The sequence below is a fragment of the Hemiscyllium ocellatum genome, chromosome 12, assembly GCF_020745735.1.
Source record: "Hemiscyllium ocellatum isolate sHemOce1 chromosome 12, sHemOce1.pat.X.cur, whole genome shotgun sequence".
In the NCBI taxonomy this organism is placed as follows: Eukaryota; Metazoa; Chordata; class Chondrichthyes; order Orectolobiformes; family Hemiscylliidae; genus Hemiscyllium; species Hemiscyllium ocellatum.
In genome coordinates, this window is record NC_083412.1 from 12,368,190 (window position 1) to 12,390,918 (window position 22,729).

Consider the following 22,729-nt stretch of genomic DNA (forward strand, 5'->3'; position numbering starts at 1 on the left):
GATATGAGCCGGACTAGATTGGGTTGGGATATCTGGTCGGCATGGACATGATGGACAGAACGGTCTGTTTCCATGCTGTACATCCCTATGACTCTGAGAATGTGTTGCTGGAAAAGCACAGCAGGTCAGGCAGCATCCGAGGAGCGGGAGAGTCGACGTTTCGCTCTTGATGAAGAGCTTATGCTCGAAACATGGACTCTCCTGCCCCTCAGTGGGTGCCCACACTTCCCCACACCCACCCTCCTGCACGGGCCCCAGCGCGGGGAAGGGTTTAGGCCCCGCCTCCCCGCCCAGCGGGCAGACATGCGCACCTCGCCGCCTCCGGATGTCGTAATTGCGCGGTTTCGGGGAGGGGGTGAGGTTGTGCAACACGTCACCGCAACCGGCTGGTGACTGCGTGACGTCACCGGGACTGCACGGTAGTGCTGACGTCATGGCGGGTTGAGGGAGCATGGCAACGGCTTCAGCTTGATGGGCTCCGACAGAGGGACCCGGGGCGGCGCCGGCGGGGGGGAGGGACACGGGCCTGCGGGCAGACCGCACTCTCTCTCAGGGAAGGAACCGGAAAGTGAAATCGGGCCCGGAGGCAAGTGAGGGATGTGGGAGGGGGTGCTGCGGGGTGTGGGGGGAGGGGAGGGGGTGCTGCGGGTTGTGGGGGGAGGGGAGGGGGTGCTGAGGGGAGTGGGGGGAGGGGGTGCTGCGGGTTGTGAGGGGGAGGGGGTGCTGAGGGGAGTGGGGGGAGGGGGTGCTGCGGGGTGTGGGGGGAGGGGGGGTGCTGCGGTTTGTGGGGGGAGGGGAGGGGGTGCTGCGGGTTGTGAGGGGGAGGGGGTGCTGAGGGGAGTGGGGGGAGGGGGTGCTGCGGGTTGTGAGGGGGAGGGGGTGCTGAGGGGAGTGGGGGGAGGGGGTGCTGAGGGGAGTGGGGGGAGGGGGTGCTGAGGGGAGTGGGGGGAGGGGGTGCTGAGGGGAGTGGGGGGAGGGGAGGGGGTGCTGCGAGGTGTGGGGGGAGGGGAGGGGAGGGGGTGCTGCGGGTTGTGGGGGGAGGGGGACGGGTGCTGCGGGGTGTGAGGGGGAGGGGGTGCTGCGGGCTGTGAGGGGGGCTGCGGGGAGAGGGGGGAGGGGGGCTGCGGGTTGTGGGGGGAGGGGAGGTGGGTGCTGCGGGGTGTGGGGGGAGGGGAGGTGGGTGCTGCGGGGTGTGAGGGGGAGGGGTGCTGCGGGGTGTGAGGGGGAGGGGTGCTGCGGGGTGTGAGGGGGAGGGGTGCTGCGGGGTGTGAGGGGGAGGGGTGCTGCGGGGTGTGAGGGGGAGGGGTGCTGCGGGGTGTGAGGGGGAGGGGTGCTGCGGGGTGTGAGGGGGAGGGGTGCTGCGGGGTGTGAGGGGGAGGGGGTGCTGCGGGGTGTGAGGGGGAGGGGGTGCTGCGGGGTGTGAGGGGGAGGGGGTGCTGCGGGGAGTGGGGGGAGTGGGGGGAGGGGGTGCTGCGGGGTGTGAGGGGGGCTGAGGGGGGAGGGGGGCTGAGGGGGGAGGGGGGCTGCAGGGTGGGGGGTGCTGTGGTTTGTGGGGTAGGGGGGTGGTGCTGCGGGTTGTGGGGGGAGGGAAGGGGGTGCTGCGAGGTGTAGGGGGGAGGGGGTGCTGCGAGGTGTAGGGGGGGGAGGGGGTGCTGCGAGGTGTAGGGGGAGGGGAGGGGGTGCTGCGAGGTGTAGGGGGAGGGGAGGGGGTGCTGCGGGGTGTGAGGGGGAGGGGGCTGCGGGGAGTGGGGGGAGGGGGGCTGAGGGGAGGGGGAGTGGGGGGATGGGGGTTTGCGGGGAGGGATGGGGGTCTGTGGGGAGGGAGGGGGGTGCTGCGGGTTGGGGAGGGAGGGGGGTGCTGCGGGTTGTGGGGGGAGGGAGGGGGGTGCTGCGGGTTGTGGGGGGAGGGAGGGGGGTGCTGCGGGTTGTGGGGGGAGGGAGGGGGGTGCTGTGGGTTGTGGGGGGAGGGAGGGGGGTGCTGCGGGTTGTGGGGGGAGGGAGGGGGTGCTGCGGGTTGTGGGGGGAGGGAGGGGGTGCTGCGGGTTGTGGAGGGAGGGGGGTGCTGCGGGTTGGGGAGGGAGGGGGGTGCTGCGGGTTGTGGGGGGAGGGAGGGGGGTGCTGCGGGTTGTGGGGGGAGGGAGGGGGGTGCTGCGGGTTGTGGGGGGAGGGAGGGGGGTGCTGCGGGTTGTGGGGGGAGGGAGGGGGGTGCTGCGGGTTGTGGGGGGAGGGAGGGGGGTGCTGCGGGTTGTGGAGGGAGGGGGGTGCTGCGGGTTGTGGAGGGAGGGGGGTGCTGCGGGTTGTGGGGGGAGGGGGGGTGCTGCGGGTTGTGGGGGGAGGGGGGGTGCTGCGGGTTGTGGGGGGAGGGGGGGTGCTGCGGGTTGTGGGGGGAGGGGGGGTGCTGCAGGGTGTGAGGGGGAGGGGGTGCTGAGGGTAGTGGGGGGAGGGGAGGGGGTGCTGAGGGGAGTGGGGGGAGGGGAGGGGGTGCTGCGAGGTGTAGGGGAGGGGGACGGGTGCTGCGGGCTGTGAGGGGGCGGGGGTGCTGCGGGCTATGAGGGGGGCTGCGGGGAGAGGGGGGAGGGGGGCTGCGAGTTGTGGGGGGAGGGGAGGTGGGGGCTGCGGGTTGTGGGGGGAGGGGAGGTGGGTGCTGCGGGGTGTGGGGGGAGGGGAGGTGGGTGCTGCGGGGTGTGGGGGGAGGGGAGGTGGGTGCTGCGGGGTGTGAGGGGGAGGGGGGCTGCGGGGAGTGAGGGGGAGGTGGTGCTGCGGGGTGTGAGGGGGAGGGGGTGCTGCGGGATGTGAGGGGGAGGGGGTGCTGCGGGGTGTGAGGGGGAGGGGGTGCTGCGGGGTGTGAGGGGGAGGGGGTGCTGCGGGGTGTGAGGGGGAGGGGGTGCTGCGGGGTGTGAGGGGGAGGGGGTGCTGCGGGGTGTGAGGGGGAGGGGGTGCTGCGGGGTGTGAGGGGGAGGGGGTGCTGCGGGGTGTGAGGGGGAGGGGGTGCTGCGGGGTGTGAGGGGGAGGGGGTGCTGCGGGGTGTGAGGGGGAGGGGGTGCTGCGGGGTGTGAGGGGGAGGGGGTGCTGCGGGGTGTGAGGGGGAGGGGGTGCTGCGGGGTGTGAGGGGGAGGGGGTGCTGCGGGGTGTGAGGGGGAGGGGGTGCTGCGGGGTGTGAGGGGGAGGGGGTGCTGCGGGGTGTGAGGGGGAGGGGGTGCTGCGGGGTGTGAGGGGGAGGGGGTGCTGCGGGGTGTGAGGGGGGCTGAGGGGGGAGGGGGGTGCTGTGGGGTGTGAGGGGGGCTGAGGGGGGAGGGGGGTGCTGTGGTTTGTGGGGAGAGGGGGGTGGTGCTGTGGTTTGTGGGGGGAGGGGAGGGGGTGCTGCGGGGTGTGAGGGGGAGGGGGGGGTGCTGCGGGGGGGGTGCTGCGGGGTGTGAGGGGGGCTGAGGGGGGAGGGGGGCTGCGGGGAGTGGGGTTCTGTGGTTTGTGGGGGGAGGGGAGGGGGTGCTGCGGGGTGTGAGGGGGGAGGGGGTGCTGCGGGGTGTGAGGGGGGAGGGGGTGCTGCGGGGTGTGAGGGGGGAGGGGGTGCTGCGGGGAGTGGGGGGAGGGGGTGCTGCGGGGAGTGGGGGAGGGGGTGCTGCGGGGAGTGGGGGAGGGGTGCTGCGGGGAGTGGGGGGAGGGGGGGCTGCGGGTTGGGGAGGGAGGGGGGTGCTGCGGGTTGGGGAGGGAGGGGGGTGCTGCGGGTTGGGGAGGGGGGGTGCTGCGGGTTGGGGAGGGAGGGGGGTGCTGCGGGTTGGGGAGGGAGGGGGGTGCTGCGGGTTGTGGGGGGAGGGGGGGTGCTGCGGGGTGTGAGGGGGCGGGGGTGCTGGGGGGAGGGGGTGCTGAGGGGAGTGGGGGGAGGGGGTGCTGCGGGGTGTGAGGGGAGTTGGTGCTGCGGGGAGGGGGGCTGCGGGGAGTGAGGGGAGGGGGTGCTGCGGGGTGTGGGGGGAGGGGAGGGGGTGCTGCGATGTGTAGGGGAGGGGGACGGGTGCTGCGGGGTGTGAGGGGGAGGGGGTGCTGCGGGGTGTGAGGGGGGAGGGGGGGCTGCGGGGAGTGGGGGGAGGGGGGGCTGCGGGGAGTGGGGGGAGGGGGGGCTGCGGAGAGTGAGGGGATGGGGGGCTGCGGGGAGTGAGGGGAGGGGGACTGTGGCGAGTGAGGGGAGGGGGACTGTGGCGAGTGAGGGGAGGGGGGGCTGCGGGGTGTGAGGGAGGGCTGCAGGGTGGGAGGGGAGGGGTGGCTGCAGGGAAGGGGGGGCTGCGGGGTGTGGGGGGAGGGGAGGGGGGTGCTGCGGGGTGGGGGGGAGGGGAGGGGACGGGACGGGGGGCTGCGGAGCGTGAGGGGTGGGGGGCTGCGGGGCGTGAGGGGGAGCTGCGGGTGGGGAGGGGGTCTGCAGGGTGTGAGGGGAATGGGGGCTGTGGGAGGGGAGGGGAAGGGGGTGCTGCTGGGTTGGGGGAGGGGAGGGGGGTGCTGTGGGGTGTGGGGGAGGGGAGCGGGGCTGCGGGGTGTGGGGGGAGGGGGGCTGCGGGGAGGGGGGGCTGCAGGGAGTGAGGGGAGGGGGGGCTGTGGGGTGTGAGGGGGTGCTGTGGGAGGGGAGGCGGTGCTGCGGGGTGTGAGGGGGGGAGCGGTGCTGCGGGGTGTGAGGGGGGGAGCGGTGCTGCGGGGTGTGAGGGGGGGAGCGGTGCTGCGGGGTGTGAGGGGGGGGGGCTGCGGGGTGTGAGTGGAGTGGGGGCTGTGGGAGGGGAGGGTGGGGGGGCTGCAGGGAGGGGTGGCTGCGGGGAGTGGGGGGAGGGGAGGGGAGGAGGGGCTGTGGGGAGTGGGGGTAGGGGAGGGGGGGTGAGTGGGGGTAGGGGAGGGGGGCTGCGGGGTGTGTGGGGAGGGAGGGGCTGCGGGGTGTGTGGGGAGGGAGGGGCTGCGGGGAGGGGCTGCGGGGAGGGGAGAGGGAGGGGCTGCGGGGAGGGGAGAGGGAGGGGCTGCGGGGAGTGAAGGGGAAGGGGGGCTGTGGGGTGTGAGGGGAGGGGGGCTGTGGGAGGGGAGGGGTGGGGGGCTGCAGGGCATGAGGGGAGTGGGGGCTGCGGGGAGTGGGGGCTTTGGGGTGTGAGGGGGTGGGGGCTGTGGGGTGTGAGGGGGTGGGGGCTGCGGGGTGTGAGGGGGTGGGGGCTGCGGGGTGTGAGGGGGTGGGGGCTGCGGGGTGTGAGGGGGTGGGGGCTGCGGGGCGTGAGGGGAGGGGGTGGGGGCTGCGGGGCGTGAGGGGAGGGGGTGGGGGCTGCGGGGCGTGAGGGGGGTGGGGGCTGCGGGGCGTGGGGGGAGGGGGGCTGCGGGGTGTGAGGGGGGTGGGGGGGGGCTGCGGGGTGTGAGGGCGGTGCGGGCTGCGGGGCATGACGGGAGGAGGGGCTGCGGGGTGTGAGGGGAGGGAGGCTGCAGGCTGCACTGTGATATTAAACGGTGTCTGTGTACAATTGCAAAGTGTTCCCTCAGTCCCTACTGAGGTTTGAGCTTAGAATAGTCTAGGTGTTTGAATATTTTAAGTATCCCCTTACTCCTCCAACAAAACAAGTAAGCGTACTGATATATTGAGGTAAAAACCATGACTGCAGATGCTGGAAACCAGATTCTGGATTAGTGGTGCTGGAAGAGCACAGCAGTTCAGGCAGCTGCTCCATCCAGTCCCGATATATTGAGCGACACACGGATAGTTCGTTGCTGATTGTGGCTAATATGGTATGAAATGATTTGAAGGGGTGATGTGGCGGGGCCAGTGTTGGACTGGGATGGGCAAAGTTAGAATTTGCCCGATACCAGGTTATGGTCCAACAGGTTTATTTGAAATCACAAGCTTTCGGAGCGCTTCTCCTTCTAGGTGAAGTGACTTAACCTGCGGAAGGAGCAGTGCTCCACCCGTTGGACTGTAACCTGGTGTTGTGTAACTTACTCCTATGTCTTCATGAACTGCTGACTTTGATGAAGAAGCATATTTCTTCGCGTTGGTTTGGACGAGATGGACCAAATAGTCCTCTTCTATGCTATGTAATTTGTGTAGTTCCATATATTGGGCATATTCATTGAATTTATTGATGTAATTCTGTTCCCTTGCGTAAAGTTAATTTGTAAAGTGACTGTAATTGACATTGTTACTGAGAGAATTGTCCTCGGTTTGCCTATTTCTTTTATGTAGGGCAATGATTTGGCCAGCGAAGATGATACCATGGTGACAATTGTGTTGCAGCAGTTGCTCACTTCTGCTAAACTTGTCAAACTCCCTAATGTTATTGTGTCCAAACATCGTTAAAAATCACAGCACCAGGTTATAGTCCAACAAATTTATTTGAAAGTACTAGCTTTTGGAGCATGGTCCTTCAAGAGAGAGCCTGAAAATCAGTGTTTCCAAATAAACCCCTGTTGGACTATAACCTGGTGTTGTGTGATTTTTAACTTTGTCCACCCCAGTCCAACACTGACACCTCCACATCAAGATCAACCATAACCATCTTGTATATAATGAGTAATTGAAGGAAAAGTTGATCAGTGCAGAGAAACAACTTTCAAAGCACAAAAGCATTCTGCAGAGATATATTTCCCTCCCCACCCCTCTCAGCATTCTTTAGAGACCATTACCTCCACCACCAACCCACCCTCCACTCCCGGCATCTTCCCTTGACACCACAAGAGGTGTAAAACTTGCGCCCACACCTCTCCCTCACCTCCATCCAAGGCCCCAAAGGGTCCTTCCACATCCAGCAGAGATTTTCCTGTACATCCAAACACCTCATCTCCTGTGTCAGTTGCTTTTCATGTGGTCTCCTCTGCAGTGGGGAGACAGGTTGCCAACTTGGGGAGCCTCCCAGAGAACATCTCTGGCACACAAGCACCAAACAATCCCACCGCCCTATCACCGATCATTTCAATTCCCCTCGCACTCTGCCAAAAACATGCAAGTCCTTAGCTACCTCCACTGTCAAACCCTAGCCACCTGACACCTGGAGGTACAGAGCCTCATCTTCCACATAGGGACCCTCCAACCCACATGGCTTGAATGTCAATTTTACCAGTTTCTTCATCTCCCCTCACCCCCACCTTATCTCAGATCCAACCCTCCAACTCGGTACCACCCTTTTGAACTGTCCATCCTGTCCATCTTCCTTCCCATCTATCCGATCCACCCTCCACTCTGACCTGTCGCCATCACTCTCCACCTTCATCTACCTATCGCTTTCCAGGCAACTTCGTGTCCAAAGCCTCTATGAAGTATTATGCAAAAAAAACCACTGGACAGGAATAAGGTCAATAAGAACAGTTGGTTGAATTCAGTATTATAAACGGAGAAATAGCATCTCAAGTGATGGGTGAGTGCTGGAAGGTGGGACTGGCATTGATGTGGTGTAACTTTAGCAATATGGTTTTGATGGGCCAAAGGATGTCTTCTGTACTATATACTATGAAAGACTAATAAACTAAACATTTTTGAACTCTGCAGTCTGGATCATTGGCTGGATGGCATAGATTTGAGGGGAAGCAGGATAAATATGGTAAACATTAACAGAATGAGATGAAGTAAGATGGGAGGAAACTCATACAGGGCAGAAACATCCAGATGGGCCAGTCATTCTGAATAAGCTGATATTCTGCAGATAGTTGTTGGTAATTGCAATTCTGTGTTTACTGTAATTGACTCACCCATGACTCTTTCACTGTTTGTTTTGGCATTCTGTGGAATCATTATGTTGTCAACCTAAAGCTCCATTTCTTAGTTTTTAATATGTTAAATGTCTTTGTTAGAGTGGGAGAACAGATTGAGCCTTTAAGAGCAGCTAAGAGAAAATTTTAAGAAACAGACAAAGGATCTGAAGAGTAATTGAGAGTCTAAAGAGCAGTCAGTAACCTTGCACAAGAAATTCTAAGGTGAACAAAATGATCATGTACTTGTACTGAAGTTGTGCAAGTGACTTGGAAACAAAGGCAACTGAACTTGTCAGGGTAGTTGCTAAGCTGGTTAAAACATCTAATAAACTTAGAAAAGATTTGGAATTTTAGAGAAAAAACAAACATTTGGATGAAATTGTGCATGACATTATGTGCAATTCATTGCTGTTGGGAGTGGTTTGAGGTGACGTGGATGGATTCAAGGGAAAGCTGGATAAATAGGTAAATTCTGATAGGATGAAATGAAGTCAGATGGGTGGTGACATCTCTCAGGCACAGACATCCAGAGGGACTGGTTAGACTGAATAATTGGCTTTTATGCTGCAAAGATGATGGAAGTACATTGCTATGTTTTCTGTAGTTGGCTCACCCTATGACACTCTGTTTACTGTGGTATTTTACAGAATGATCATTTGTCAACTTCAACTTTCATACTTTCAGAGCTTTGATAAAAATGAAATGTTTGGAGGTGCTTTACAGATAGTGAGAAAATCCTGACACTGAGCTTCATTAAGATGATGAGCTTTGAGAATTATGTTAATGGAGCCAGTGGCTTTTTGTCCTCCATTCAACTCCAGTTGTGTAGTCCATTAATGTGCTTGACCACTCCCTCATTTCCAGGTTCTGTTTTGCTCTTTTTTTCTTCTTACCATATGTGGCCATATGCAGATTTCAACCCATCGCCTGATTGCATTGAGATTGTGAGCCATCTTTAAATCTCTAGTCCTTTTATGATGAAGAACTCCCAAGTTGTTAATGTAATGTCGGTTAATGTGTATTCTTGTTGGCCTAGATGGAGTTTGTTTTCTGAGTGCTGCTCTGAGCTGCAGTAAATACAGGGTATTCCACAGCGCACAATGGTACTGTAAAACAGGTTCCCCCCCCCCCCTCCCCCCCAGTCCAAAGATGAGCAGGTTAGGTAGCTTGGCCGTGGTAAATTGCCAGTAGTGTTCAGGAATGTGCAGGCTAGTTACATTAGCCATGGGCAATGCAGGGTTACAGAGATAGGATAGGGGCAGGTCTGGACAAGATGCTCTTCAGAGTCTGTGAACTCGATGGACCGAATGGCCTGTTTCTATGATCTGTGATCTACACCAGAGTAAGTAGTGGCAGAACAATGGGAATAACTGGTTGATTCAGGGGATTCATCCTAAGAATGATCAACCTTTACTGTCAAAATATAATTATGCTTGATCATGTCTGTCAGTCCGTGAACTTGTAACAGCCGAGTAACGCAATCTTACTATGTTAGTAAAGGAGATCATTGTGTTACACAGAAACTACACTGCCTGTTTAAATGTAGTTTGAATTGCTGTGATTCTCACTATTAAATCTGTTCCATTTCAGAATTGTAACTAATCAGAATGGAAACTTATCAGACCCTGTCTTTCTGTAGCTGTGAATTAAGTGTCAGAAAATGAAACAGATGAATTCTGAAACTTTGTGGATAGTATTTATCCTGGCTTCCTGCTGTGCAGTGCAGGCAGCGGAGTTTGTAGATGTGGCCAACCATGCGATCAAACTGCACAGAGGGAGAGGAGCAACAATCACTAAAGGGACACTATGGATCATGGAGAATTGTAAGAAGTTGTCTGGCATGCTTCGCCAGAAGAATGTAGTATTGAATAAATTGAAGAAAGCAATTAAAGCTGTTGGAGCGGACTCGAGACTATCAACGGCAGAGAAGATCTTTCAGGTCCATACGTTCGAAATCTTCCAGGCAGAGCTGAATGAGAGTGAGAAATCAGTGTTCCAGGCAGTCCATGGGCTTGAAAGAGTTCTTCAGGGGGATTATAAAGATATAGTGAACATGAGAGAAAGCAGCAAGCAACGTCTGGAAGCCTTGAGAGAAGCTGCTATTAAGGTGAGAAGCTTTTGCCTCATTACGTGTCATAACTTATCATTTAAGAAGTGTGACTTATGCTTCGAACGTGAACATAAATCAATACAGGCCTTTCAGCCCTTGATGTTGTGCCAACCTTTTATCCGAATCTAAGATCAAACTAACCTACATATCCTTTGTTTTACTATCATCCACGTGCCTATTCAAGAATCACTTGAATGTCCTTAACGTATCTGACTCTGCTACCACTGCTGGCAGTGCATTCCATGCACACACCACTCTCTGACATCTCCACTAAACCTTCTGACAATCACCTTAAAATTATGCGCTCTCGTGATAGCCATTTCTGCCCTGGGAAAAACATCTCTGGCAATCACTCTATCTATGCCTCTCATCACCTGTAACAAGTCACCTCTCATCCTCCACTCTAATGAGAAAAGCTCTAGCTCCGTTAACCTTTCTTCATAAGAGATGCCCTCCAGTCCAGGCAGCATCCTGGTAACTTTCCTCTGCACTCTCTCTAAGGCTTCTACATCCTTCCTATAATGAGGTGTCCAGAACTGAACACAACTACCCAGGGCATTATAGAGCTGCAGCATAACCTTGCGGCTCTTAAACTTAATCCTCTGCTAATGAAAGCCAACCCACTGCACGTCGTCTTAACAACCTTATCAACTTGGGTAGCAACTTTGAGGGATTTATGGACGTGGACCCCAAGATCCTTCTGTTCCTCCACACTGCCAAGAATCCTGCTTTTAACCCTGCATTCAAATTTGATCTTCCAAAATGAATTGCTTTATACTTGTCCAGGTTGAATTCCATCTGCCACTTCTCAGCCCAGTTCTGCATCCTGTCAATGTCCTGTTGCAACCTACAACAGCCCTCCACACCATCCACTGCTCCGCCAACCTTTGTGTCATTGGCAGACTTACTAACCCACCCTTCCACTTCCTCATCCAAGTCATGTATAAAAATCACAAAGAGCAGAGGTCCCAGAACAGATCCCTGAGGAACATCACTGGTCACCGAGCTCCAGGCTGAATACTTTCCATCTGCTACCAGCCTCTATCTTCTATGGGCTAGCCGATTCTATATCCAGACAGCCAAATTTCTCTGTATCCCACGCCTTCTTACTTATTGAATGAGCCTTCCATGGGAAACCTTATCAAATGCCTTGCTAAAATCCATATGCACCACATCCACTGCTTTACCTTCGTCAATGTGTTTTTCACATCCTCAAAGAATTTAATAAGGCTTGTAAGGCATGACCTATCCTCTCAAAGCCAATTAAACCATGCTTTTCCATATAATCATAAATCCTGTCTCTCAGAATCCTCTCCAATAATTTTCCCATCACTGACTTAAGACTGTCTGGTCTGTAATTCCCAGGGCAACTATATCAAAATTTGGCAAGAGCTGGGGAATGTGGATTGGGAGCAGCTGTTTGAAGATAAATCCACATTTGATATGTGGGAGACTTTTAAAGAGAGGTTGATGAGAGTGCAGGAATGACATGTTCCTGTGAAAATGAGGGATAGAAATAGCAAGATTCAGGAGTCATGGATGACAGGTGAAATTATGAGACTAGCTAAGAGGGAAAAGGAAGCATACATAAGGTCTGGGCGATTGAAGATGGACAAAGCTTTGGAAGAATATCGGGAATGTAGGACCAATCTGAAACAAGGAATTGAGAGGGCTAAACAGGGTCCTGAAATAGCTTTAGAAAACAGGGTTAAGGAAAATCCCAAAGCCTTTTATTTGTATGTAAGGAGCAAGAGGGTAACTAGAGAACGGGTTGGCCCGCTCAAGGACAAAGGAGGAAAGTTATGCGTGGAGTCAGAGAAAATGGGTGAGATTCTTAATGCGTCGCATTCACCAAGGAGCAGGATGTGACGCATGTTGAAGTTAGGGACAGATGTTTGATTACTCTAGGTCAAGTGGGCATAAGGTAGAAGAAAGTGTTGGGTATTCTAAATAGCATTAAGGTGGATAAGTCCCCAGGTCCGGATGGGATCTATTCCAGGTTGCTAATGTTGCCCGTTGTTTAAGGATGGTAGCAGGATTAATCCAGATAATTATAGATCGGTGAGCCTGACGTCAGTTGGGACTACTATACCTTCTGGAGGAAGGTATAGGTGGTCTGATTATCAAGTTTGCAGATGACACTAAGATTGGGGGAGTAGCAGATAGTGAAGAGGACTGTCAGAGAATACAGCAGAATATAGATAGATTGGAGAATTGGGCAGAAAAATTGCAGATGGAATTCAATCTGGGCAAATCGAGGTGATGCATTTTGGAAGATCAAATTCAAGAGTGAACTGTACAGTAAATGGAAAAGCCCAGGGGAAAATTCTTATACAGAGAGATCTGAGTGTTCAGATCCATTGTACCCTGAAGGTGACAACGCAAGTCAGTGGAATGGTCAAGAAGGCATACAGCATGCTTTCCTTCATTGGGCGGGGTATTGAGTATAAGAGTTGGCAGGTCATGTTACAGTTGCACAAGACTTTGGTTCGGCCACATTTGGAATACTGCGTACGGTTCTGGTCACTACATTACCAAAAGGATGTGGATGCTTTGGAGAGGATGCAGAGGAGGTTCACCAGGATGTTGCCTGATATGGAGGGTGCTAGTTATGAAGAGAGGTTGAGTAGATTGAGATTATTTTCATTAGAAAGATGGAGGTTTGGATCTCTGATTGAGGGCTACAAAATCACTACAAAGTGAGACGGGAAACGTTAAAGGAAAATGTGTGGTAGGTGCCTGGAAGGCGTTGCCAATGGAGTCAGTAGAGGTGTGGCACAATAGCATCATTTACGATGTATCTAGACATGAATGGGCAGGAAGCAGAGAGATACAGATCCTGAGAACATAGGTGACAGGTTTAGATAGAGGATCTGGATCAGCACAGGCTTGGAGGGCTAAAGGGCCTGTTCCTGGGTTCTTTGTTCTTGACCCATTGTTTCTGTCTGTACCCTGTCCAGGGGATGTATTTTTTTCCTACCTCAACTCGATTTTTTTTTCTCTCTCCCCTTGTTCAGTCCTTTCCCATATACATCCACAATTCTTCTGATGCTTTACATCCTTTTCAAATTTTCCTGTTCGTGGGGAGCAGCTGCCATGGATGTGCAATCCCCTTTACTCTTATTTCTGGAAAAAAGGTTTGAGCTGTCCCAATCCACCACCACCCTCAGTCTGGCTGAGCTGTCCCTCGCTTTGAACAAGATCCCCTTAACTTTTCTCGTTTTCTTCAACTCAAAAGATGTGGCCAAGGGTATCGACATGGGCCTCAATTATGCCTGGGGTACATGAGCTTGCTTGGCACTCCCCCGATTCTCTGGTGCTTTGATAATGATGTCAGTAAAAGCATCACTGCCAGTTGTGAGACATGGAAAGCTTTGGAGGGAAAGAGGAAAACGTAAGCCGTTTCTGATATTGTTGCTCCCTGTAAACTGCAGGAGGAAAAGGAGTATGTGGAGTTATTGGCTGCAGAGAAACATCAAGCTGAGGCACTCAAAAATATGCAGCATGCAAACAGAAGCTTATCAATCCTGGATGAAATTCTTGAAGATGTGCGGAAGGCTGCAGATCGCTTGGAGGAGGAGATTGATGACCATGTGTTTGACAACAACAAATTGGTGAGTTTCTGGATAAGGAGACAGTAATTGGAGTCGGCTATCTAGCTTCTTGAATCTGCTCCAACATTCACATCTTTCACCTCAGCTGCAATTTTCTGCACTACCCATCATCAGCTGTCCATTAGTTCAATGATAACCTCTCCTGGGCCCCCTCCAATGCATGTCTTTCTGGAATAGGGGACCCAAATCTGCTCACAGCATTTCCAATGTAGTCATGGTCTAATGGTATTGGTTCTGAAGTACAGGATTTTTTTTGCTTTTCTTTTCATATCATCTTAGCTTACAGTCTTTCAAAGTTGAGTTTGCAGGAGTTTTGTCTGAGTGTTTGTGGAGTTGGATTTAATTAACATTTTGAAGAAGTCATTGAATTCGAAACATTAGTGCTGTTTTCTCCTCGCAGATGCTGGCAAGCCTGTTGAGGTTTTTAAGTCATTTCTAGATTTTTTTCCAGATCTTCAACTATAATTCTTTGTTTTATTTAACTAATGTATGTTTGCCAGCCCTCTCGTTGAATCTGGAATATGTAACAGAGGCATTACTGATGGAATTCCTCTAATGTTGTGTGTCACTGATACGCAGTCCAAGTTTCACTGCAGGACAAGTGTAGTGACAGCCATTGCTGTGCACTGAATACTTTTACTGACTTGTGGAGATCTTTGTAATCAAATGCTCACTGTTGTAGTTTGCAGAAGGCAGAGTTGGCACAGTTGGCTCAATGTTGGAATTCCTTGTCTTGCATTTTCAGAAAGAGATGGCTGACTAAATGCGAAAAATGCTTCATGCACTCAAGTGTCTCTCTTTCAACATATATAGGAGACAGATTATAGCAACTTTTAAGGGCATGTCTAGCCTCTTGAAAGCCTGAATTGTTGAGATCTTGTGGTTTGTGACTTTTCTTCAGAGTTGGCATTAAATGCCTTGAGCTCACCCCAAATCCCTTGTTTACCATCTAATCCAAAAATTTATTGACCTGTAACTTGAATTTATGAAGTGGAGAATTCCAAAGAAAATCACAATTTTTACAAGAAGAAATTTCTGCACATCTGATTCCCCAATAACTGACTTCTCAAACTAATTTAGTTCCTGGATGTTTTTGAAGGGTGTCAGAAATCAGACATTCAGGTATCTCTGACTCTGCCAGCAGGTAAAAATTAGGCTGATTATTTTTTAATAACTTAGGTGAGATAGTTAGAGGTTCCTTCCCTTCAAAAGAAACTATTGTGGGCAGCACGGTGGTACGGTGGTTAGCACTGCTGCCTCACAGTGCCAGAGACCCAGGTTCAATTCCCGTCTCAGGCGACTCTCTGTGTGGAGTTTGTATGTTCTCCCCGTGTCTGCGTGGGTTTCCTCCGGGTGCTCCGGTTTCCTCCCACAAGCCAACAATGTGCAGGTTAAGTGAATTGGCCATGCTAAATTGCCCGTAAGGGGTAAATGTAGGGGTGTGGATGGGTTGCGCTTCGGCGGGTCGGTGTGGACTTGGTGGGCCGAAGGGCCTGTTTCCACACTAAGTAATCTAAGAAAATAGAGTCATGCAACATGGAACCGGTCAACACTGACATTGTTCCCAAACTAAACTAGTCCCACCTGCCTGTGCTTCTCACATATCCTACCAAATCTTTCCTATTCATAAACTTATCCAACTGCCTTTTGAATATGTTATCTGTACCTGCATCTACCATTTTCACCAGTAGTTAATTCTGCACACACACCGTTGGAACTGTGGGACTATGAATATGTTACCTGAACCTGCATTGGAACTGTGCGACTATGGGACTGTGTGCTCCATGACCTTTTTAAATATTTCTCCTCACCTTAAAAATATGCCCCTTTGGTTTTAACTCTGCCGCCCTAGAGAAAAGCCTCTTGTCATGCACCTTACCTATACCCCTCATGATTTTATTTTATAAACCTTTCCAGTCCAATTTTATATCTGAAAGTGGGAGTTGACACGGCGCATGCTGACACTGGATACACAGACACAAGATGGCCAACGAGCCATTACATGGAAAAGTACAGTAAAACATACCCTGTTGCCCTCAGGCAGTATCTGTGTATCAACACAATAGACACAGAACATAGATAATTAGTTTAAGGTGGGTGGTAAAGGTGAAGGGTAAAATGTAGGAGAATGGGTCTGGGTGGGTTACGCTTCAGCGGGTCGGTGTGGACTTGTTGGGCCGAAGGGCCTGTTTCCACACTAAGTAATCTAATCCAAAAAAAAAATGAGCTTGGTTTTAAACAGCAAAGACACTTTATGTTGAATACACTTTTTGGTTTTAGTGGAGGGTTAGATACTATTGTCCAGTGAGCGCAACTGACTGCTTGCAATCAGTGCAAGGGAAATGCATTAAATCCAGGTTGGAGCCTTTGGGGAAAGCTGAGAACTTCAACTAAAAAAAAGTTTAGTGAAGACAGTGAAAGGCAGAAAGATAACTTATTAGATACATTGAAATGTTAGTGAACAATACATAACTTTCAATTTGTGTTTTGTTCATTTGGTAAGGTAGATGTGGGAATTGGGGAGGAACATGCACACTATGGGGAATTAGGTTATTTGAGTATAAATGATAGTAATTTGGGAGAATGGAGTTCAGAATAGACAGAAAATTGTTGTTAGGACATACACCAAAGATGTAGAGCATTTATCAGATACTGCTACCTAGATTTGGTTTAGTGATGGTATTCCTGCTTCTGAACTCACTAAGCACTATTCCAGCGAGGTATGGTGTTTAACCATCAAATAGTGATCTCCACTGACACATTGGCACAGTGTCACTATTCCTACCTAGAATGTCTGATAATTGCCATTTGAATCCAATGGCACACACTCAGGCCTTAAGGTGTGGTTGGCTTTGCCATTACGGTGTGAGGTAGAGTTCTTAACGTTGGTTGCAGCTGAATTAGGCAAAGGCAGTCTCAGAACCAAAAGTAAATTATCTCAGCTACTTCTGTCCAGTCAGTGCCCCACATCTCAAGTGTTAAATTCGACTTCACCTGATACAGAACACTCAGCTACAGGGAGTGTCACAGGTTTAGTGCGTGTCTCATCCTAATAATTAAAGGGCAACTTTCTGAATTGATACTGTCCCTCTTTCTTCAGTCTGTATTGAATGATGAGAACAGACTTTGTGAACTTGCATTTAAGGTTGGTGAATGCTACAAGTTCCTCTAAGCTGCTCATCATCCTGTATTGGAAATATATTGCTGGGATGAATAGTTGGAACTTCCACACTAACAGCACTGTGAGTGTACCGACACCAAATAGAAGGCAGTACACTGCTACTTTCTCCAAGTATTACCCACATTCCATTATGAATTATTTTTAAAAAGTAATGCTTGTCTTTAGTTTGTGTTTAGGTTCCTAGTATTTGTTAAAGTATGTCTTAAAGATAGCTTGTTAGGTATAAGATTGTTGCTGGTGTTAAACCAAAGTGCACTAAAAGGTAAAGAGCAGAAATTCACAATGAGTAATTTGTGCATGAATCACAAAAAATTAGCATCCAAGTTCAGTGGGTAAAAGGAAGGCAATTTTTACTCTTGGTCTTTTTGTGAAAAGAATGGAGTATTAAAATAAAGTCGAGAGTGTGGTACTGGAAAAGCACAGCAAGTCAGGGAGCATCCAAGGAGCGGGAGAATCGACGTTTTGGGCAAAAGCCCTTCAGGAATGACTGAGAGAGTCATTAAAATAAGGTAGTCTTGCTATACAGGATACTAGATAGATCACAGCTGGAATACACTGTACAGTTTTGGTCCCCTTGTCTAAGGAAAGATGTACTGGTATTGGAGGGAGTCCAGGCCTCTCTTCATTGGAGTTTAGAAGAATGAGGGAGACCTTACTGAAACATAAGATTCGGAGGGAATTTGACAGGGTAGATGTGGAGAGGTTGTTTCCCTTGTGGGAGAATCTAGGACCTGAGGGCATAATTAGAGTATGGGGTTGCCCATTTAAGACAGCTGAGGAGAAACATCTTTCATGAGAGTATGCAGCTGTGTAATTCTTTATCACAGTAGGCTGGATTGTTAAAAATATTCAAAGCTGAGAGAGATTTCTAATCAGTACAGGAATCAAGAGGTGTAAGGGAAAAGGCAGGAAAGTGATCAAATCAGCCATGATCACATTTAATGTCAGAGCAGACTCAGTGGGTCAAATGGACTATGTCTTATGGTCTTAACTCCCTCTGAATGAAAACCTTACTGTCAGCCTTTTAAAAATTGTAATTTTCCAATCAGATAAGAATTGCCAATTTCACATACAGCTTTCCAATTAAAAATTACATTTAGAGAGACAGGTTCTTAAAACAGCTCACATCCTATTTCACTGCACTCCCAAGTATCCTTGAACTGCTTAGTTGAAGGAATAGCTCAAGATTGAAAGTTGCAGTTGATGACTGGGACTTGTTTTGTTCACTAACAACTAAGCAAATCATAGAGTTATAATGTCTTAGTTCTATTAGAGTTTATCTGGGCTGATGCATTGACTTTGACGCAGACTGGATTTTAATTGCACCATGCTGATCAGTGTGTTTTGTCTGAGCCAAGTGCTGCAATTAGCTCAATTGGTCCACAATAAAGTGTGGACTTACAATCTGGTACTTTTCAGGTCCGTGGTGGAAACGTTGAAGCTGTTATTAGAGTTGAAGAGGACCAGGAAGACCACAAGCAAAACCTTTCTGTGCATGAAGTAGAGGGTGGTTTGGGGCTGAGTATGCTCATTGACTCTCAGAACAACCAGTACATCCTGACCAAACCCAGGGACTCCACAATCCCACGAGCTGATATTCACTTTATCAAGGTAATTGAAGCCTGCATTTTATTATTGTAACCATGGCCCTTTATGTTCACTTATGGTCTTTTTAAAATCTCAGACTTTTCAGGTTAGATTTTCGAAAGAATTGATTCTTGGTGACTGTAAAGGTGGATTGGAAGGATTTCTGGACTCTAAACACTAACTCTGATTTCTCTCCACAGGTGCTGCCAGACTTCCTGAGCTTTTCCAGCGATTTCTGTTTTTGTTTCTGATTTACAGCCTCCGTACTTCTTTTGGTTTGTTTTTGTTATTGTTATCCATTCTTAACCACTTAAACACTTCCTGATTATTAAAGAGCCAGAGATAAACTGAAATAATTCATGCCCATTCCAACTGTTGCATTAGTTTTCATGTGTTCGTCTCCATGCTAATGCTGCCATATGAAGCCATCCACATTCCTTTAGTGAATGTTGTTCTTTATTCTGTCTTATAGTTTGCCAGTGGATTAGGTTAGATTAGATTCCCTACAGTATGGAAACGGGCCCTTCGGCCCAAGAAGTCCACACCGACCCTCCGAAGAGTAACCCGCCCATTCCCCATATTCACCCCTGACTATGGGCAATTTAGCATGACCAATTCACCTGACCCACACATCTTTGGACTGTGGGAGGAAACCGGAGCACCCGGAGGAAACCCACACAGACACTGGGAGAATGTGCAAACTCCACATAGACAGTTGCCTGAGCTGGGAATCGAACCCAGGTCCCTGGCGCTGTCTTTGTTATTTATATTTTTTGATTTACAGAGCAGGTTATTAAAAACAAAAGCTTAATTTGTGGCTGGTAACAAAAATTAGGGAAGTATCAAAACCAATGAAATCATTTACAGGGACTTTGCTTTTCAACAGAAATATATTAAAGTGGCGTGGTAGGTGTAAATGTCTAATTTGTGATGTTCGTCATTAAAGGTGCCATTTCAAGGCCATTACATTTGAACAGAGAACCGTAGAGCATAGGAGCAGGCACTTTGACGTCCAAGCCTGCGCTGAGGCTTTTTGTCATTCCATACTAAAACCGTCTTCACTTACAGGATCTGTATCCCTCTATTCTCTTCCTATTCATGTATTCATTTCTTTGGGGACAAACAATCAACTATTGGATGATGCAATCCTACTGTGTATTGTTTGAGGAAAAGACTGAAGGAGGGCAGTGTTTACTAAGGAAAGGAATTTGAAACAAGCAATTAAAATTGATGTAAGAGTGAAATTCAAATCACCTATTCTGTTATTGGTTCAGTCCCTGTCTTCAGGTACCAATACTAGATTGTGTGGTGCTTGGCACTCAATATTCCATCCACTCAGTAACATTGTGCAGGTTACATCATTCTTATTCTTTTTGGAGGTGACCAGTCAAGTTTGAAAAGTTGCAGTAAGGTTAATCAAGACATACACTGAACTTATTTTTAAAAGTGCTACTGATTTCAGTATATGTTTGCACCTTGTTCTGTATGATGTAGAGGTGCACAGCGAATTGCTAATGATATTTTAATTTTCATGTTTTGATGTGAACAATGTGGGTGAATTTGCATTTTATTATACATTTTCTTTTGCTCTGCTAAGGTGGTGGATCTTCTAAATCTGCCTGCTCCTCTTAGATTCATAAAGGTATACAGCATGGAAACAGACCCTTCTGTCCAACTATATCCCAGTCTAGTCCCACCTGCCAGCACCCGGCCCATATCCCCCTCAACCCTTGCTTTTCATATGCTGTGATTGTACTAGCATCCACCACTTCCTCTAGCAGTTCATTCCATTCACGCACCACCCTCTATGTGAAAAGGTTGCCCCTTAGGTTCCTTTTATATCTTTTCCCCTCTCACACTAAACCTATGCCCTCTGCGTTTTGGATTCCAGGGAAAAGCCCTTGTCTGTTTACCCTATCCATATCCCTCATGATTTTAAAACTTCTATAAGGCCACCCCTCAGCTCCTGACGCTGCAGGGAAAACAGCCCCAGCGTATTCTGCCTCTCCCTATAGCTCAAATCCTCCAAACCTGGCAACATTCTTGTAAATCTTTTCTGAACGCTTTCAAGTGTCACAGCATTCTTCCGATAGGAAGGAGACCAGGATTGCATGCAATATTCCAACAGTGGCCTAACCAATGTCCTGTACAGCTGCAACATGACCTCCCAACTGTTATACTCAATGTTGTGACCAATAAAGGAAAGCATACTAAATGCTGCCTTCATGAAGTCTCATGGGGTCCCGAATGTTCTAGCTAGGTGGATAGAGAACTGGCTGGGCAACAGGAGACAAAGTAGTAGCAGAAGGCAGCTTCTCAAAATGGAGACCTGTGACCAGTGAAATCCCACAGGGATCTGTGCTGGGAGCACTGTTGTTTGTGATATACATAAATGATTTGGAGGAAGGTGTAGGTTGTGTCATTAGCAAGTTTGCAGATTACGCTAAGATTTGTGAAGTAGCAGTTGGTGAAGGGGACAGTCAGAGAATACAGCAGAATATATAGATTGGATAGTTGGGCAGAGAAATGGCAGATGGAGTTCAATCTGGACAAATGCGAGGTGATGCATTTGGAAGATGTAACTCCAGAGCAAACTATACAGTAAATGGAAAAGTCCTGGGGAAAATTGATGTGCAGCGAGATCTGGGTGTTCAGGTTCATTGTACCCTGAAGGTGGCAACGCAGGTCATTAGAGTGATCAAGAAGGCATACAGCATGCATATGTTCTTTGGGCAGGGTATTGAATGCAAGAGTTGGCATGTCATGTTACAGTTGTATTAGACTTTGGTTCGCCAACATTTGGAATATTGCATACAGTACTGGTCGCCACGTTACCGAAAGGATGTGGATGCTTTAGAGAAGGTACAGAGGAGGGTCACCAGGATGTTGCCTGGTATGGAGGTTGTTAGTTATAAGGAAAGGTTGAGTAGATTAGGATTACTTTCATTGGAAAAAAGAAGATTGAGGGGGGGACCTGATTGAGATCTACAAAATCATGAGAAGTATAGACAAGTTGGATAGCAAGAATGTTTTTTTCCCAAAGGGACTTAATTACTAGGGGTGATGAGTTCAAAGTGAGAGAGGAAAAGTTTAGGGGAAATATGCATGGAAAGTTCTTCACACAGAGGTTGGTGGGTGCCTGGAATGTGTTGCCAGCAGAGTTGGTAGGGGAGGGAATGATAGCCTAATTTAAGATGTATCTAGACAGATACACGAATGGGCAGGGAGCAAGGGATACAGATCCTTAGAAAATAGGCAGCAGGTTTAGATAGCGGATCTATATCGGCGCAGGTTTGGAGGGCCTGTTCCTGTGCTGTAATGTTCCTTGTTCTTTATTCAGTATCATAGAGTCGTAGAGATGTACAGCACGGAAACAGACCCTTCGATCCAATGCGTCCATGTCGACCAGATATCCTAACCTAATTTAGTCCCATTTATCAGCACTTGACCCATATCCCTCCAAACCCTTCCTATTCATATACTTCTCCAGATGCCTCCTAAATTCTACAAATGTACCAGCCTCCATCACTTCCTCTGGCAGCACATTCATAGCCACACCACCCTCTGCGTGAAAATATTGCTCTACTTTCCTCTCTCACCCTAAAGCTATGCCCTCTAGTTCTGGACATCCCCACCACCTGGGAAGAGACCTTGCCTATTTACCCTATCCATGCCCCTCTCAATCCTATAAATCTCCACAAGTCTATCTAGCTGCGACTGTACTTTCAAGAAACTGTGAACCTGCACTTTAAGGTCTCTTTGTTCAGCAATACTCCATAGGACCTTACCATTAAGTGTATAAGTCCTGCTCTGATTTGCTTTTCCAAAATGCAGCAGCTCTCATTTATCTAAATTAAACTCCATTTGCAACTCCTTAGCCCATTGGCTCATCTGATCAAGTTCCCTTTGTACTGTGAGGACACCTTCGCTGTCCACTATATATCCAATTTTGGTATAATCTGTAAACTTATTAACTATACCACCTATGTTCACATCCAAATCATTTATATAAAAGCAGGGACCCAGCACCAACCCTTGTGGCACTCCACTGGTCACAGACCTCCAGTCTGAAATTCAACCCCCACCACCACCCTCTGTCTTCTACCTTTGAGCCAGTTCTCTATCCAAATGGCTAGTTCTCTCTGTATTCCATGTGATCTAACCTTGCTAACTAGTCTCTCTCTGGCAGTCTCTTGAGATTGGGGATGCTTTGCTTCCACCCTGGTTCAGTGGGTTCTGAGATGGCTGGTATATTCAGTGCTTGACCCTCAGCCTGTGCTACACATAGGGCAGCTAGTACTTAACGGTGAGGTATTTGAGTCCAACGCCTCAATGTCACCGTAGCATGTTCTCAGTTAAGTTCTTCAATCTGTTTGGTGCTTTCTGAAATTAAAGTTCTCCATTTTGGTTACTCCCAAACCAGATTACCCAATGGATACTCTAACTTTTTTGTGGGCACTTTGAGGACATCTGTTGTCCTGCAGGTTTCCTGCCCCAACCGAACTCCAGCTAACACATTTGTTTCTTCAGGAGCATTGTATCAGG

General features: G+C 50.3%; 1 protein-coding gene across 3 annotated transcripts in view; it reads left to right on the forward strand.

The window, feature by feature from the left end:
* The first annotated feature begins 332 nt into the window (after positions 1-332).
* The window catches only part of tmco3 (transmembrane and coiled-coil domains 3), a 67,904-nt gene continuing 45,507 nt past the window's right edge, over positions 333-22,729 (forward strand). For 2 of the 3 annotated variants that reach the window (XM_060833333.1, XM_060833335.1), the window contains exons 1-4: positions 333-586; positions 9,283-9,799; positions 13,237-13,416; positions 18,017-18,208. In XM_060833333.1, coding sequence (XP_060689316.1) covers positions 9,353-9,799; positions 13,237-13,416; positions 18,017-18,208 — 819 coding nt within the window. In that variant the 5' untranslated portion in view covers positions 333-586; positions 9,283-9,352. Of the gene's footprint in view, positions 587-8,894; positions 9,035-9,282; positions 9,800-13,236; positions 13,417-18,016; positions 18,209-22,729 lie in introns of those variants that run through there. The other variant, XM_060833334.1, reaches the window with a different exon arrangement.